This window comes from Myxocyprinus asiaticus, chromosome 15 (assembly GCF_019703515.2).
Source record: "Myxocyprinus asiaticus isolate MX2 ecotype Aquarium Trade chromosome 15, UBuf_Myxa_2, whole genome shotgun sequence".
Taxonomy (NCBI): Eukaryota; Metazoa; Chordata; class Actinopteri; order Cypriniformes; family Catostomidae; genus Myxocyprinus; species Myxocyprinus asiaticus.
Window position 1 is genome coordinate 29,291,881 of NC_059358.1, and position 18,399 is coordinate 29,310,279.

The 18,399-nt window shown below is 39.3% G+C and overlaps 1 protein-coding gene across 1 annotated transcript; it reads right to left on the reverse strand.

Annotated features, from left to right (window-relative positions):
• Positions 1–5: 5 nt before the first annotated feature.
• LOC127452780 (E3 ubiquitin-protein ligase RNF115-like) lies at positions 6–16,792 on the reverse strand. The gene is made up of 9 exons (XM_051718488.1): positions 16,661–16,792; positions 15,566–15,624; positions 5,564–5,618; positions 5,156–5,397; positions 4,810–4,878; positions 2,159–2,231; positions 1,957–2,050; positions 1,289–1,404; positions 6–967 (listed from the first exon to the last, which is right to left on the reverse strand). The coding sequence occupies exons 1-9, from the start codon at positions 16,736–16,738 to the stop codon at positions 848–850; spliced, it is 906 nt and encodes a 301-aa protein (XP_051574448.1). The 5' UTR covers positions 16,739–16,792; the 3' UTR covers positions 6–847.
• Positions 16,793–18,399: the final 1,607 nt, after the last annotated feature.

The window sequence follows — 18,399 nt, forward strand, 5'->3', positions numbered from 1 at the left end:
TAGCATTTGTTGTGTAGCAAGATCAACCTGTTCTCTGGTTTTTATTCAGTTTTATTATTAATACATCATGGTCATACACATCATATAATATATATTCATATATACCTTTTAGCGATTCATCATCATTTATCACCAATTTTTTTTTTGTCTTCCTTAAATGAGTTTTCCAACCAAAATTATTTACATTAGAAAAAAAACTGCAATGAGATTGAAAAGAACTTGGTCATTTAAAACAATTTAACAACTGAACTTATGGGTTTTTGATATTTACACCAAAAATGGAGGGGAGTAAAACAAAACTTCATGATCGATTGAATAATGAAAGATCTTGGGAAAAGGAGCTTTTATAAACTACAAAGACATGGCACCCCATCCCAACAAGAATTCACATTTAACGATAAGAGGTGCTATCCAGGGAGTACAGTTTGTCTCTAGGGGCAACAACACTGTACAATCCAATTATTAGTGGGGAATTGTGCTGTAGTAACAACCTCCACCAGCTCTTGCCCTCATCCTGCATTGTTTGTTTGTTCAATTCATGGTAGAAACACATTGCTGCAAAGAATCACAGACTTCTGGGAATATGGGATAGACTTTTAGATGTGAGAAAACTGCATTAAAGAAGAGTAAACAAAACATAGTAAAAATGCAATGGCATACTAAGATGAACATGAGACAATAGACAATCAAATAAAGATGGAAAAAAAGAATAAAGGAACTAAGAAGCTTGGGTTAAGACAGAGAGAACCAAATGGGGAAACCCTCAATCTGTGTGTCAGACACAGGGATTAGGGTAAAACGGACGTGTGTGTGTGTGTGTGTGTGTGTGTGTGTGTGTGTGCGCATCTCAGAAGGACCATCTCTCTGGTGTGCGAGGATCACTGTTTCGGGAGGAAGGCTCTGATGTGGACTGAGTGCTACTGTCATCCCCGTTCAGACTCTTCCTGCACACAGGACACGTGTCGTGCTATAAGGAGGAAGAAGAGAGAAGTGTATGTTGGAGACTAGTCATGACCTTTGAAAATGTAGCTCTCTGTTCGGTTTCTCTAGTAAGCTGTCTAATGTCTACATAGGCAGCTACTTTCTGGCAGCCTCTTAACTGAAATAGATCCTCATGACGGACTGATTCTAATTGAAACGCTCAACAGGCAGCTACTCTGTTATTGTACTGGCATATTTCCATAAACGTTCATTAATCTTGTTTCCTTCTTTAAAAGCTTATATCTAAATGCTTTTTCCAAATAGTTTTCCTCTTGTCCCATTCTGTCCTCTCCACCGTTTCTCTCACCATTTCAAGCCAGGGCACGATGCAGTCACTATGGAAAATGTGGTTACAGGGTAGCTGCCTGACTGGCTCGCCAACCATGTAGTCTTCCTTACATACTGGGCACTCCATATTGCATTCTAAGAGAGATGAGGAGGAGAAAGACAGTGTGCAGGGAGTGAGAATAATGAGATTTCAGTAGATGAGTTTTGCCTTAAATAGGAATTTTAATTCATTACCAGAAGAGAATCAGATTTGTAGGTCAATGAGTGTGTCTTAATGGTGGTGTATAATTTCTGCGCACTGGCACCAACAAATGGAATGGCAAAAACCTGTTTTCAAACATTTCCCTAACACTCTCCCTATCCAGCATTGGTTGGTCAAATAGATCAGTCCACCCCAAACTAATTCCACTGGTTGAGCAAATGTTGCGGTGTTGGGCTGGTCTTGATGTTCAAACAAACAGCAATATTTTGATAGCACAACAGAACCACAGTGCTCTACTAAACTATGAATGGCTTAATTATGGTTGCCTCTGCATGTAAATGGTTCGCACAAAAATAAAAATGCCGCCCTTTGAGCTGGGATAGGATAAAGAATTTTAACATTGAAAAAAATACACCTCTTCACTCTGTGCCTCTGACTGACTAGAACAGAAAAAAGAAGGGTCAAGAAGAAAAAAAGAGACTAACCAGTCTGTTTCTGAGTGATGTTAACTGTGGGGAGGGAGGAGATTTTCTCTTTGTCAGCAGGAGGAGGACCCGTGTTCTCAAACTGACTCAATAACTGTTTGAGAGAAAGACAAAAATTATCAGCCTTTTTGCATAGAGCCATAAAACTGATAAGGTCCCCCCTATATGTATGAAAAGCCCCCACCCCCCCTCCCCCAACTACCTGTGTGATGACTGCATCCAGACCCCCCTGTCCCCAGGCGTAGTCCCCAGGGTTTGAGTGCAGCATGCCCGTCCTGATACATATATACACACACACACACACACACACACACACACACACAAAATCAAGATGACTGGCTTTACCACATTTAAACCTGGTAAATGTAGGCAATTACGTTGTCAAAGTTAACTTGCGAGATTCATTAAACATGTTTTAAGCTGAAGTGTGTAATATTTTTTTTTGCTAAAACAGCTTTCCCTTTTTGACGACCTGCTACTTCATTATTTAAATATTGGACATGATATGAATACACAAATAGATGAATAAAAATATTGATACAGGGATCTAAAGTATTGATATATTACAACATTGTGAGAAAAAGCATCAGGATATATGATTGTATCAGCACAGCCCAAATGTATAAAATAAATCGGCCCCTAATGACACTATTAGATGTGCACATTTAATGTATTCCACTCTTTAGCATAGATAGTGTTTTGTTTTTTACTGTTTACATCATTCAAGATAGCTGGCTAATATTCATTCAGAATTTTGTCATTTTCTATAATAAACACACTTAAAGTTATTACATGACACTGAAACCATTTAAAGGACCGTTCAAATACTAATTTCTTTACATTTATTAACAAATAATAAAAAAAGTGTTTATTATAGAAAATCAATAATAGAAGATTTAAACATATCCACAAAACCACCACAAAAACTATTATTACAATAAACATCACATTTAGCTTGGTTGATCTTTAGTGGAGTGAATTAACTCCTGATGATGTTTCTCTGTATGTCATTTAACTTGTGATTCAAATCTTTAGAATTCGTTCAAAAGAGAAAATCACTCCGAAAAGAGATTTTAATTTAAATAGAATAAACCTGGTAAAATAAAGGTATTATAAATATACACATTTATGTACTGTATATATACAGTGCATTCAGAAAGTATTCAGACCCATTCATATTTTTCACATTTTATGTTGCAGCCTTATGCTAAAATGCTTTAATTTTTTTACTTTAATCTACACTCCATACCCCAGAATGACAAAGCAAAAACCAGATTTTTGATAACTTTGCAAATTTACTAAAAAGAAAAAACTGAAATATCACATTGACACAAGTATTCAGACCCTTAACTTAGTACTTAGTTGAAGCACCTTTGGCAACGGTTACAGCCTCAAGTATTTTTGGTATGATGCGACAAGCTTTGCACACCTGGATTTGGGGATTTTCTGCCATTCTTCTCTGCAGATCCTCTCAAGCTCTGTCAGGTTGGATGAGGACCATCAGTGGACAGCCATTTTTTTAGGTCTCTCCAGAGATGTTTCATTGGGTTCAAGTCCAGGCTCTGGCTAGGCCACTCAAGGACATTCACAGAGTTGTCCCTAAGCCACACTTGCGTTGTCTTGGCTGTGTGCTTAGGTTCAATGTCCTGTTTGAAGGTGAACCTTCAGCCCAGTCCGAGGTCCTGAGCGCTCTGGACCAGGTTTTCATTAAGGATATCTCTGTATTTTGCTGCATTCAGCTTTCCTTCAACCCTGACCAGTTCCCCAGTCCCTGTCACTAAAAAAAAAAAACATAGCATGATGCTACCACCACCATGCTACACCGTTGGGATGTTTTTGCGCAGGTGATGAGCAGTGCCTGGTTTCCTCCAGACATGAAGCTTGGAATTGAGGCCAAATATATCTTCGTTTCATCAGACCAGAGAATCTTGTTTCTCACAGTCTGAGAGTCCTTTAGGTGCTTTCTTCATGTGTCTTGCACTTCCGTCTGGCCACTCTGCCATAAAGCCCAGATCGGTGGAGTGTTGCAGTAATGGTTGTCCTTCTGCAAGTTTCTCCCATCTCCACACATGATCTCTAGAGCTCAGCCACCAGTGTGACCATAGGGTTCTTGGTCACCTCTCTTACCAAGGCCCTTCTCCCCTGATTGCTCAGTTTGGCCAGGCAGTCAGCTCTAGGAAGAGTCCTGGTTGTTCCAAACTTCTTCCATTTAAGAATTATGGAGGCCACTGTGCTCTTGGGAACTTTCAATCCAGCCCAAATTTGTTTGCAGCCTTCCCCAGATCTGTGCCTTATCACAATCCAGTCTCTGAGCTCTGCAGGCAGTTCCTTTGACCTCATGGCTTGGTTTTTGGTCTGATATGCATTTTCAGCTGTGAGACATTATATAGACAGGTGTGTGCCTTTCCAAATCATGTCCAATCAATTGAATTGGTCACAGGTGGACTCCAATCAAAGTGTAGAAACCTCTCAAAGACAATCCAGAGAAATGGGATGCACCTGAGCTAAATTTCAAGTGTCAAAGCAAAGGGTCTGAATACTTATGACAATGTGATATTTCAGTTTTCTCTTTTTAATAAATCTGTTTTTTGTTTTGTCATTATGGGGTATGGAGTGTTGATTATACTTTCTGAATACACTGTGTGTGTGTGTGTGTGTGTGTATATATATATATATATATATATATATACACACACACACACAGATTTTTAGGGTGGCTGAGATGGATTTGATGGCTGAAGCCCTCCTAAAAAGGGTCTAATAATGCCGATGTTATCATCTACAGACAGCCCTAGTAGTTAAACACCTTTTTATTTCAACTACAAAATACTGATACAAAATATTTTCCTTTACCATGACAGTGGCGGAGAGCCTGGTACTCCTGAATTGGCGAAAAGGCCCGCTAGAAACTGCTGTACTATTCTGGAAGAGAGCAGACATTAGTGAGGAACTGATAGTGGTGCTGGGGTATTCTGCCAACTTCCTTAATTTTTTGTTGACATGTCATGATGAGCTGTTTTATTAATCAGCCAGCTAACTCACATACTGTATATGCAAAATACAACAGTGGCATATTTTGTTCTCTGCATTTTTTTGTCATACAAGCTGTTTACTCATAGTGCTGTGAGAACACAGAACACAGGGTATGGGGCAACAGGATATGACCAAAGTATTTGAGATATTAAAAGGCAGGACTTACCCCTCAACAGCGGGAGAGCGATCCGGTCGACTGCTTCCTCTGGATCGGTATCTCCTCTGACTGTGCAGGCGAGGACGACCAGAACCCCAGTGTTCTCCTCCACCTAAAGGGCCCACCAGGGGCCCACCTGGGACAGAACCACCAAATGAACCTAATCCAAGACCACCTCCCGGGACTCGCTCGGATTCAGGACTGTCTAGATCCATACTGAATGGCCTCTCCACAAACAACAGCTGCCATAGCTACAGAAAAAAAAGAGGAAAAGAGAGACAGAGAAATGAAGGAGCAGTACAATGCACCTTTTCTTTACTCCAATCCCACTCATTAAATAATTCTTGGCCAAGCAAACAGCTACATAATCTCTACCTCAGACAGGAAATATGTTTTGGAAGGAAGGGGTCCACATACCTCAGCAAACTGTGAAGCTGTGTCATCAAGGCTATTTGAACTACTGTCCAGAAGACTGAGGAGGAAACAATCACATTCACGTCAGACCTGGCTACCGCGATAGCCAGGGACCATACTGCTGCTTCACAGAACTTGGCAACAGATATTGTACTACAGCTGATTGTCACAGTCAGTACATTTACATGGCATGTGCTTTAAAAAGTTTGATTTCAGTCAGACTAAAACAATAGTTAACTAGTAAATGTCATGTCAACGCTTTAGTCTGACTGAAATCGTACCAGTCCGATTTTTGCAAAGTCTGATTAACAGACCAAGATAATGTGATTGTAGCTTGGTTCATCAATCATGTATACATGTTAATCAGAACACAACACAACTGGTGCAATGTGTATTCCTCAGCTGATGACCTGCCTTCAAACATTCGATTATGCTTTGTTTCATGTATACTTGAACAGACAGATGAAGACTTAAGTTTGACTACACAAAAACCTGGGGCCTGTACCATGAAGCCAGTTTTGATGGCTAGCCATGTGAGTTTCAATTTAGTTTGCATCAACCCTAGGTTTTAGGTACCATGAAGGTGGGTCGGCTTTTACCGGTATTCATCACATTAGTAACTTATACTAACCTGCTCCATATCAGGTTTTGTTCTGAATCGCTCTCTTTCTCACAATGTTTCACACGATAGGCTGTTCGCTGCGTTATGTCACTCATTCATGTGCATGAACACATTAACGAATCTTAAACTCAATCAAAGTTGTTGCAGCATCATGGTAGCTCTACCAATTAAGCCTGATTAGATTTGTTTGATTTTGTCAACTCGAAACCAATCCTGGAACACAGAGTTTGTTCAACTAGCTTCATTATACAGGCCCCTGCTGTATCTCAATTACAGCTGTGCATGTAAACATTTCCCCTGATTTCCAAAATTATATTTAGACACAAACTAAGCTCAAATTGAGCTGGAATGCAGTGCTATTATTATTAACAAAAACTGCAATGAAAAATAAATGGATTATTTTTTCTACTAAAATAACATTGTTGGAAAAACTAAACTAAAATACATTTTCATGACCCCAAAACTAACTAAAATAAAATTAATTTGAGCTGATACTATAAAATTTGAGAACTACAATTTGCCTTCATTAGACATGAAAATTATGCTGTTAAACATATTTGCATGATATCAGATTTGGGTGACCATATTCTGGTTTTCCAAAAAGAGGACACCTTTTTTTGGGGGGGTGGGGGGTGGAATAACAGGGTTCAAAAGAGTGTTACTATAAATGTAAACTTTAATACAGTGAAAAAGACACTCTATTAGCATAACATAAATATATATAAATAAATAGAATAGTCCATGTACTAAAATAAAATAGTCAATTAAAATGCCATGAGTGTACCTTCATTTCCTATTACTATTACTTTGAATGGCCATGGAAAATGAAGCAATGTGATAATTTTACCTGGTTGCAAAAAGTAGTCTGTTAATTTACCTGATGAGCTTTCACCTTTTGCTTCTAAATCACTTGCACCTTTATTAGCAGACACATAAGTGCCAGCTTTACATGTCATATATTCTGCTTCCCACGGATCTCGACATGAATGAAAGCATGGGAATTTTTTGTGCAAATCTTCTGTAAATTTGCACTTTCATTTGGGCATTGTTTCCACTCAGCTATCATTTGCTGCTACTGTCAAGCAACTGTTTGATGCCAAACACAGCAGTGCTTCGCGCGTTCGCGGAGAGATTGACAGGCAGAAATTTGGCCAATAGATGCTACAAGCCTCTTATAATCATCCAATTGGTGTGCAAGAAATCGGGACTTACAAAGAGGGGTTAAAGCAATGCAAATATGCACGCATACACAATTAAGTATTAGACCAGATGCACATCATAATGCAACGAAAGCCGAATCCCGGACATATTATACATACGAAAGAGAGGACGTATGGTCACCCTAAGATTACATTAACTTTGAAAACTCAATAATACTAAACAAAAAATTAAATAATTCCAAAACTAAACTGAAACTTACAGTAAACAAAACTACTTTAAAAAAATAAATAAAAACTAGCAAAAACTAAACTAAATTTAAAGGAGAAATTGAAAACAGAACAGAACTAAAAATATTTAAATATAAATACATTATAAATGAAGTGGAATCTGATTGGAGGATACATCAATTTCCTCTGGTGACATGCTGGACAGCACACGAATAAATGATCTGCAATATCTGCTTAATTTGGTGAAGTAAAACAACACCAGCCAAAATGCCAGTCTTATAAACCTATGTTTCTGACATTTATTTTCATTACTCTAGAAGTTGCTGAAAGAGCTGCCCTGGTAACAGGACTCCAGACTGCGACTAAAATGGTCACAAATGCGACCAAAAATAATTCATTGCGACTATAATTTAAAATCTAGTCACCACTGGCGACAGTCGGGTTGCGTGCGTTCATATGCGGTTTCGTCAGATATCATCTTGTGAGTTACTGAATACATCTTTACAGCACACCCGCTTTTCACCCGTTCTGTTGTGTTGAGCTCGCTGCACCACACGCAACAACAAACCCAGCGCGAGAGAGTCATGACCAAATGACTCTTTTGAACAGAGTCTTTTTCATGAATCATACAAACTCAGGAGCTCAGGTTAGCAGTTTGAATCAGAGTTACTTTCTCAGTGAATCATCCGTCAGTGTGTTCAAAACTGGAAGCGCAGACATTTCAAAATAGGAGTCCCATGTGTATTTCGGGCTTCTTTATAATTAAAAGCCCCGCACAACTTATATATATATATAAATAATACATATATATATATACACAGTGCATCCGGAAAGTATTCACAGTGCTTCACTTTTTCCACATTTTGTTATGTTACAGCCTTATTCCAAAATGGATTAAATTCATTATTTTACTCAAAATTCTACAAACAATACCCCATAATTGAAATCTTTGCAAATTTATACAAAATAAAAAACGGAGAAAAAAAAAAATCATATGTACATAAGTATTCACAGCCTTTGCTCAGTATTTTGTTGAAGCACCTTTGGCACCAATTACAGCCTCAAGTCTTTTTGAGTATGATGCTACAAGCTTGGCACACCTATTTTTGGGCAGTTTCTCCCATTCTTCTTTGCAGGACCTCTCAAGCTCCATCAGGTTGGATGGGGAGCATCGGTGCACAGCCATTTTCAGATCTCTCCAGAAATGTTCAATCGGGTTCAAATCTGGGCTCTGGCTGGGCCACTCAAGGACATTCACAGAGTTGTCCCGTAGCCACTCCTTTGTTATCTTGGCTGTGTGCTTAAGGTCGTTGTCCTGTTGGAAGATGAACCTTCGCCCCAGTCTGAGGTCCAGAGCGCTCTGGAGCAGGTTTTCATCAAGGATGTCTCTGTACATTGCTGCATTCATCTTGCCCTCAATCCTGACTAGTCTCCCAGTTCCTGCCGCTGAAAAACATCCCCACAGCATGATGCTGCCACCACCATGCTTCACTGTAGGGATGGTATTGGCCAGGTGATGAGCGGTGCCTGGTTTCCTCCAGACATGACGCTTGCCATTCAGGCCAAAGAGTTCAATCTTTGTTTCATCAGACCAGAGAATTTTGTTTCTCATGGTCTGAGAGTTCTTCAGGTGCCTTTTGGCAAACTCCAGGTGGGCTGTCATGTGCCTTTTACTGAGGAATGGCTTCCGTCTGGCCACTCTACCATACAGGCCTGATTGGTGGAGTGCTGCAGAGATGGTTGTTCTTCTGGAAGGTTCTCCTCTCTCCACAGAGAAACGCTGGAGCTCTGTCAGAGTGACCATTGGGTTCTTGGTCACCTCCCTGACTAAGGCCCTTCTCCCCCGATCTCTCAGTTTGGCCGGGCGGCCAGCTCTAGGAAGAGTCCTGGTGGTTCCAAACTTCTTCCATTTAAAGATGATGGAGGCCACTGTGCTCATTGGAACCTTCAATACTGCAGAAATTTTTCTGTACCCTTCCCCAGATCTGTGCCTCGATACAATCCTGTCTCGGAAGTCTACAGACAATTCCTTGGACTTCATGGCTTGGTTTGTGCTCTGACATGCACTGTTAACTGTGGGACCTTATATAGACAGGTGTGTGCCTTTCCAAATCATGTCCAATCAACTGAATTTACCACAGGTGGACTCCAATCAAGTTGTAGAAACATCTCAAGGATGATCAGTGGAAATAGGATGCACCTGAGCTCAGTTTTGAGTGTCATGGCAAAGGCTATGAATACTTATGTACATGTGATTTTTTTTCATTTTTTATTTTGTATAAATTTGCAAAGATTTCAAACAAACTTATTTCACGTTGTCATTATGGGGTATTGTTTGTAGAATTTTGAGGAAAATAATGAATTTAATCCATTTTGGAATAAGGCTGTAACATAACAAAATGTGGAAAAAGTGAAGCGCTGTGAATACTTTCCGGATGCACTGTATATTCAGCTGAAGTCAGAAGTTTAAATACACCTTAGCCAAATACATTTAAACTCATTTTTTCACAATTCCTGACATTTAATCGTAGAAAACATTCCCTGTCTTAGGTCAGTTAGGATCACTACTTTATTTTAAGAATGTGAAATGTTGGATTTATGGTGACGCCGTGCGAGGATCGGACATGTGAATGGCGAGCTCTGGGCACTTTGCTAGTTTTAATACCTTTTATGACATAAACCAGTGAGATTCAATACATTCTGTTCCATAACTGTTCTAGGAGGACAATATGTCAAAGAATTCAAAATCTTCGGGCTCTGGAGACATTAAAAGACACTTACGTGCTCAAGCTGATGTTCCCGAGCAGGCCCCGAGCCAGGGAGTCAATTTTGGTCGGGGAAGTGCGGGAAATGTGGCGAGAGATGTTGAACATGTCGGCAATGCTGACGAAGGTCGTTGCTGACTTGGAGGATCTTGCTGTGATATATCGATCGCTCGCTGCCATGGAGGTGAAATTTACTAATGTGGCCACAAGAGTGGGGGATGTCAAGAAACGGATCGATTATCTGGAGTCATCGGAGAGGGAATTATCTGCTAATCCGCTAGCGACCAAGGTGGATTTGGAGCGTGTCTGGGAGAAGAACGGAGGACATGGAAAACCGTAGCCAGCGGAATAACGTCCGTATCGTTGGGGTACCGGAGGGAATAGAGGGACGGGATATGGTGGAATTCCTGGATGGGCTCTTTTCAAGTCTGCTTGACATAACAGGCCATAAGCTGGAAATCGAGCGATCTCACAGGGTTCCGGCTTGGCAATCCGCTGAGGGTGACAGGCCCCAGTCAATTCTGGCCAAATATCTGAGATCATCCAATAAAGATCTTGTCTTACGTGAGGCGAGGAGTAAAGGAAGGCTTTCTTGGAGGAACCACAGCATTTTCTTGTTCCCAAACTTTGTGAACTCGACAAGAGAGAAAGTGATCGATTCCAGGAATGCAAGAAACTTTTACATCAATGGAAGATCGCTTTTGCACTGATATTCCAGGCCAAATTGAGAATAGATGCTAAGGATGGCCATAAAACATTCACATGCCCACAGCAAGCTATGTCCTTCATAAAGTCAATGGAGTAAGTCACTTCGTGGTACTCACGTTGCAGCTGAATGGAACGGCTCATTGAACATTTGCTTGACTCTTTGAAGATTCTGCACTCTCTTTTTGTGCTGGTTCCGCTTAGCGGCTGGAGTTTAATTTGTAGAGCAACACACCTTTGGGACAGTTTTGTGGATGAATCTACACGCTCTTTGTGCTTAGTCCGCCTATCGGCTGGAGTTTATTTTGTGGAGTATTTCTGGCTAAGTCATTGGAGTGAGTAAGTAATTTGTTTGCAATCATGTTGCAGCCGAATGGACTGGCTAACTGAACATTCGTTTGACTGTCTGAAGAGTCTGCGTGCTGTTTTTGTGCTGGTTCCGCCTAGCGGCTGGAGTTTATTTTGTAGAATAATACACCTTTAGGACAGTTTTATGGATGAAGCTACACACTCTTTGTGTTTATTCTGCCTATTGGCTGGAGTTTGTTTTATAGATTATCTTTTGCGGTGTAATTCTGTCTCTCAAAATTTGTATAGAAACACCGGACTTGAGCAATCCAACAGCAAAGTTGTCATGGGGTTCTCGTAGGCATACATGGACTGTTTGAGTTTGGAGGGATGGACGCCAGTTGGCGCTGTCATGCGTGGGGTTAATGCGCACATTTTTATTTTTTCTGTTTGTTTGGTTCTGGGGAATGTTCGGGGTTTGACTGTAGCACTAATGTTGGAATGTGGTCATTAATAATCCTGTTTTTGATACACAATCTATATTTTCTTACATGTCAAAATGTCAAATGTTAATATGAGTGGATTGTCTCTCTCCACTTGGAATGTGAATGAGTTAGGGTTAAAAAGAAGGAAGGTTATTTATCTTCTTAAGCGTAAGAAATATGATATAATGTTTCTTCCAGAAACGCACCTTTCCCCGAAGGAAGCTGAAAAATTTGGAAAGATATGGGGTGGGCATTTTTTTTTATAGTGCTGGCTCGAGTAAGATCAGGGAAGTCATTACACTGATAAGTAAACATCTACAATTCAAATGTCTCAAACAGAGTAAAAATAAATTAGGAAGAGTCATTATTGTTTTAACTGAAATTCAGGGACAAAGTCTTATTTTGCCGAATATTTATGCACCTAACATTGATGATCAGGGCTGTTTTATAGATCTTGAAGGGATGTTGCAAGCTGCTGGCACCCCACATGATATAATATTGGGAGGAGTCTTAATCTTTTGATGGACTCAGTCCTTGATCATAGTGAAGCAAAAGTGTGCAAGCTCCCTAGAGCAACAGTGGCACTTCACAGGATGTGTAAAAATCTTGGTCTTACAGATATTTGGAGACTTTTGAACCCATCTGGTAAGGACTTTAAAAAACAATTTCTTCAGTCCACAAGATTTACTCCAGAATAGATTTTTTTTTTTTTATCTAAGTCCCTCATTTCATCTGATGTTGATTGCTCAATTGGACACATTTTGGTCTCTGATCATGCCCTGGTGTGTTTAGAGGTATTTCCACATACAAAGAAAAATAAATCATATACTTGGAGCTTTAATGTATCCCTTTTGCAAAATCCTGAATTCCAACAAATTCTAAAGGCTGAAATCAATGTCTATATGGAGACCAACTGGTCCTCAGTATCCTCTGTGGGCATGGTTTGGGAGGCACTTAAGGTGGTTCTTAGGGGCCAGATCATACAGTATGCCTCATTCACCAAAAAATCCAAAGCACAGGAACTAGTGGAATTGGAAGGGAACATTAAAAGTGCCACAGCAGAGCTGAAGTGCCGAATGTCATCTAATGGCCTCAGAGAATTGACCTGATTGAAATACAGATATAATACTGTTTTGTCGCGGAAGGTAGAGTTTTGGCTATACAGGGCATGACAGTCATACTTTGAATCAGGGGACAAAGCAGGGAAGCTTCTGGCTAGATATATAAAACAGAGAAAGTATTTTTCTACCATTCCCTCAGTGAAACCTGCTGGTGGTGAAATATTTACCTCAGCCATTAATATTAATAATGCTTTTAAAGAATTCTATCTTGATCTCTATAGTTCCATGTCTTTGTCTACTGATGATGATACTAGAAACAAAGGGAACCATTAGAACTACCTAAACTGACAAATGAGCAAAAAAATTATCTTGATTCTGAGAAACCTTGGAGGAGCTTGGCAAGGTAATTAAGGCTTTGCCTACAGGCCAGACAGCTTTGCCGCTGAATTTTTTAGATCTTATGCTGCAGATCTGACTCCAATTTTGCTAGAAGTTTATACGGAATCATTAAAGAATGGAAAGCTTCCACCAACCAGGACACAAGCCCGGATCAGTCTGATTCTTAAAAAGGACAAGGATCCAAGCGAGTGTAAGAGATCCGTCCAATTTCCCTGATCCAGTTAGACATTAAAATATTGTCAAAAAGTTTGGCTAACCGATTAAGTTATAAAGTTAAAGATCAGGTGGGGTTTATTCGGGGCCATAGCTCTTCTGATAACATTAGACGTTTCATCAATATCATGTGGTCAGTGGCGAATGATCAGACTCCGGTCACTGCCATCTCACTTGACGCTGAAAAGGCATTTGATATCTTAGAATGGGATTATCTTTTTAAGATTTTGGAAATGTACGGGTTCGGGAGTACTTTTATTGGATGGATTAAGTTACTTTATAGACACCTGGTAGCGGCGGTACAAACAAATGGATTAATTTCAGATTATTTTACTCTGGATAGGGGCACCCGGCAGTGTTGCCCTCTTTCCCCATTATTGCTCTGTCTTGCCCTGGAACCATTAGCAGCCGCGATAAGGAGGATGATTTTCCAGGGGTGGTGGCGGGAGGTGTGCGCATAAGCTTTTGCTTTACGCATATGATATTTTATTATTTGTCTCCGACCCTACTATATCTATGCCTTGACTCCACAGAATTATTAATTCCTTTTCTAAGTTCTGAGAATAAAGAATTAATTGGTCTAAATCCGAAGCTTTGGCTCTGACAGCGTACTGCCCGGTAACGGATTTTCAGCCAGGCGCCTTCCAGTGGCTCAAACAGGGCATTAAGTATTTGGGTATTTTATTCCCAGCAAATTTGTGTGATTTAGTTAGAGTTAATTTTGACCCTTTAATAAAAAGGTTTGAGCGATGTGGACAGGTGGGCTTCATTACATTTATCTATTGGGATTGGGAAGGTTAATGTTATTAAAATGAATTGTATTCCAAAATTCAACTGCCTGCTACAATCTCTCCCTATAGATGTCCCCCTCTCTTATTTCAAGCAATTTGAAAGCATAGCGTAGTCCTTCATTTGGAATGGTAAACGTCCCAGATTACATTTCAGTAAGACGCATAGGCCGATTGTCAAAGATGGGCTAGGCCTACCCAAGATTTTGTTTTATTTTTATGCATTCAGTCTCAGACATTTGGCTCATTGGTCGCTTCCGCCTGAGAGAGCCCCTCCCTGGTTTTGTATTGAACAGGAAGTTCTTGCCCCTCAACTTTGTTCTACAGCTTCTTTTCGGGTGTCAGATGATGTTTCTTTAGCACTAATTTTCATGTGCCATCGCAAACCGAGATGAAATATACTGTAAAGCAAGTATCTGGATGTCAGACTATTAAAAACTTGCGCATAAGGATTGGTTGTCATTACTGATAGACTGATAGAGTGTACTGTAGACTCACTGCATCTCTGATTGGCCATTGCCATTTCATTGCTCAACACACACATCTGGGATTGGTTAGAAACTCAACCACTGCAAAAACACATTCTAAATAGAAACCATTAACGCAACAGTAGACATAAACTGAATGCTGTAATTGTCAGTTTTCATGACTGCATAATCGTGAGAGCCGTAATCGTAATTGCAATTAGTTTTTCGATTAATTGGGCAGCCCTAACTTCAACCCAAGTGTATGTAAACTTCTGACTTCAACTGTGTGTATAATATATATATATATATATATATATATATATATATATATATATATATATATATATAAGATCCAGCTTTTGACACTTAAGACAACTGAGGGACTCATACACAACTATTACACAAGGTGACAGCATTCATTGATGCTCAAGAAGGCAAGACACTACTATATGCATACTATGCTTTATGTAAATATCTACTTATGTAGATTCTGAAGGGCAGTACTAAAAAAAAAAATTCTCTCTTATATTTGTATAAATTTTTAAAGTGGTGTGAACATTGATGAACGTATCTTCTCGACTACAATATATACTGTTTATTAAAACTCCGATTAATGGGTTATCAGCTGTCTTCGTTTTCTTCTGCTTTCTATCTAAATCGAGCATTTATATGATTTGGCAACTAAAAACAGCCATTTTGCTCCTTAATGTTTCAGTTAAGTCATTTTTTTAGTCTGGAGCCCTGGGTAATCAATCTAACAGTGCAGGAGTTGCAACATGCCATTGCAGACAATGAATGAAGTGCAGTACCAGTGAAAAGCTCACCTGGAGTCTTCTGTAACCTCCTCTATGAAGCCAGAGTCGCATCTGGGACAGATAAACTCCTAAACACAACCAACCCACAATCAAAACACTATATAAAATCACGCCATTGATCACACTTCCTTAACATTGTAAACATATGAAAAAACAAAACAGAAAGTTGTGTTTTTTTAAGGAAGCACATATTTGCATAGTACTAAAACACACATTCACATTCATTTGAATTCTAAAACTAATAGAACAGACACTCCCTGCAATGGGTCACGCCAATCGCTGCTTGATTCAACAGAGGCTGCTTCCCTATTGTTTCCCAAATTGGAACAGGTCAAGATAGGTCATCCTATGTGTCTATAACATAAGGATGACAATAGGTACTTTTATAGACACTATTTTGTCACATTAACACTAAAAATATAAACAGGTTGTGGCGTTTAAATAAGAGAAATGAGTAGTAAACAAGGGATCAGACACAACTCATCCTCATCAGGACAGCTCATGATGGATTGATATACTAACCAACAAGTGCTGAAATTAGCACTGACATTTACAGATCTCAGTTATACACCTACATGCCACATTACAAATAAATAAAAAAGAAACAGAAACATTTGGTATTTTGCTTTCGCTTTAACAGAGTTGGCTGACCTGGACAGGGTATATCATATTTAAAATATAAATTTCTGAGCCTTTCTAAACGGTAACATCATGAACTGAAGATGTATTTTAGCTGGAGTTGTCGTAAAATGAAGAAACGTCATAATTTACAAGGAAATACACCACAAAAACATGTCCGAACACAAGACTGTATGTTCCCTATACTTTTGCATGAGTGTAGTGTTTGTGATAATGATAAAACACGTGAGTCCTCTCCTTTTCTAGGTGGACGAAGATCAGTCTAACTAATACAACGATAAAAACATGTATTTTGCGTATGTAATACAAACAAGCCACAAAGGCCCTTCACCCACATCAGGCTGATAAACTGCTGTGAGCTAACATGCTAACCTTAGCACAACAGCGAAAACAGCCAAACCAACCGAAGAACTAAGAAACCCACTAACATGAACCGGCTGTGCGTTACAACCGATGCGGGCTTACCGGGAGTTTGGGGCTCACTTCACCCTTACAACAGTGACAGAAGAAGCGATGCGGAGAGACCGCCGCAGCCTCCGCCATATTTTCCGTGAGACTTGTGTGTGTCCCAAACAGCAGGAGCAGCGCTTGCAGTCGGCCCGCCCACTGCAGAGGGAGGCGCTCCGCTCTAACACGAGCGTTGGGAAAGTCGGATTCATTTTGGTGAGTCGATTCATTCGGACGGTTTGTTTGTTTTTGTTTTTTGACTCGGTTCAAATGACGATTTACCATCGTTCCAGTCGAGTTTTCAAGTTGTTTTATATGGTACCATGATAATTCCATGCTATCCTCCAGGCAGGGACTAAAAACAAAGCTTTTAATTTAGATTCTGAGCAGAAACAGTATTTTTTTCGTTCCTGTTCAAAGGCCTCCTTTCCCAAAGGTAACCAGTTAAAACGGAATAAAAGAACGGTTAATAATGTTCTTTTTAAAATGACAGTACTCTGTGATAAGGATAGGTTATACCTGGTTGCAGTGTTTCCAGATCTCACAAGAGAAACAAGCCTACTGTTTTGTAAAAACAAGGTCAAAATTAGGGACTTGCCTCACCCAAATTAAGCTAAAATATGCCACAGATTTTTTTCCCATGTGGGGGAATTTTCAGGATAGAAATCTTAACAAGCACAGTATACAGTTGCCTATGTAAAGTTACATCTTGTAAATAAATGTATTCTTAATCAAAGACTGAAAACGAAAAATGAAAATGAACGAAATTTTTAGCAGAACATAACCGAAAACCGGAACAAAGTGATTTTTAATTGTTCCGGAGTTTGTTCCATATTGTTCCATATTTTTAAATGCTGGTAACTGGTTATAACTGGTGAATTTTGTTCCAGTAAGTTTTTCATGAAACTGAAGGCCAAAGGGTTTATCACTGTAAATTTTTGGAACTACACCAATTCATGTTGCCCAAAAAAATGAAACATGTGCTTTGATTCTGAAGAAAACTGATGCATCACACATTTCTTTGCCTAATTGCCCATTGTGGATGTCCTTTTAACTATATATAAATATACATGCACGGTTAATGCAGATACAAAGAAAATATTATTAGAGGTAAAAATTGCATTTCTCAGTTGTTTCCAAGTCTTCACTGAATTATTCTTAGATATGATGCATTAATACCGATTTATTGCTGCTGGATTTTGACTGTGAAGCAGATCTGTAATTAAAATTATACTTAATTGTTAATTAACTGTATGCTTGTTATGATTTCTTTGCCAGTAAATCCACCACACAGGAATTTTTTTGTTGTTGTTGTTGCTTATTTCCGCTTATTTTGTTGAGGCAAGTGACTTATTTTGGGCTTGTTTTTCCAGACCAGGTTGTTTGTTTCTCTTGCGAGATCTGGCAACACTGCAATTGGTATTTTACCCACCCATTAGCATAGAGTACTGTCATTTTAAAAATTACGTTATTAACCGTTCATTTATTTTGTTCTAACCGATAACCTTTTGGAAAGGAGGTTGCAGAACTTCTGAACCGGAACGAAAAAATACAGTTTGCACAGAACGAAATGAAATGAAAAACATTTTGTTTTTTGTCCCTGTTTTAATAATAAATATCTTCCCAAAAATACTTCAAATCAAAGTTCATGCTTATGTTCTACTAAAAAGAGAGAAGCCTCATTTTTCATGAAGTGGTGTAATTCTGAAAATGTACTGTGATATAAACACTTTGGTCTTTGGTTTCATGAAAAAATT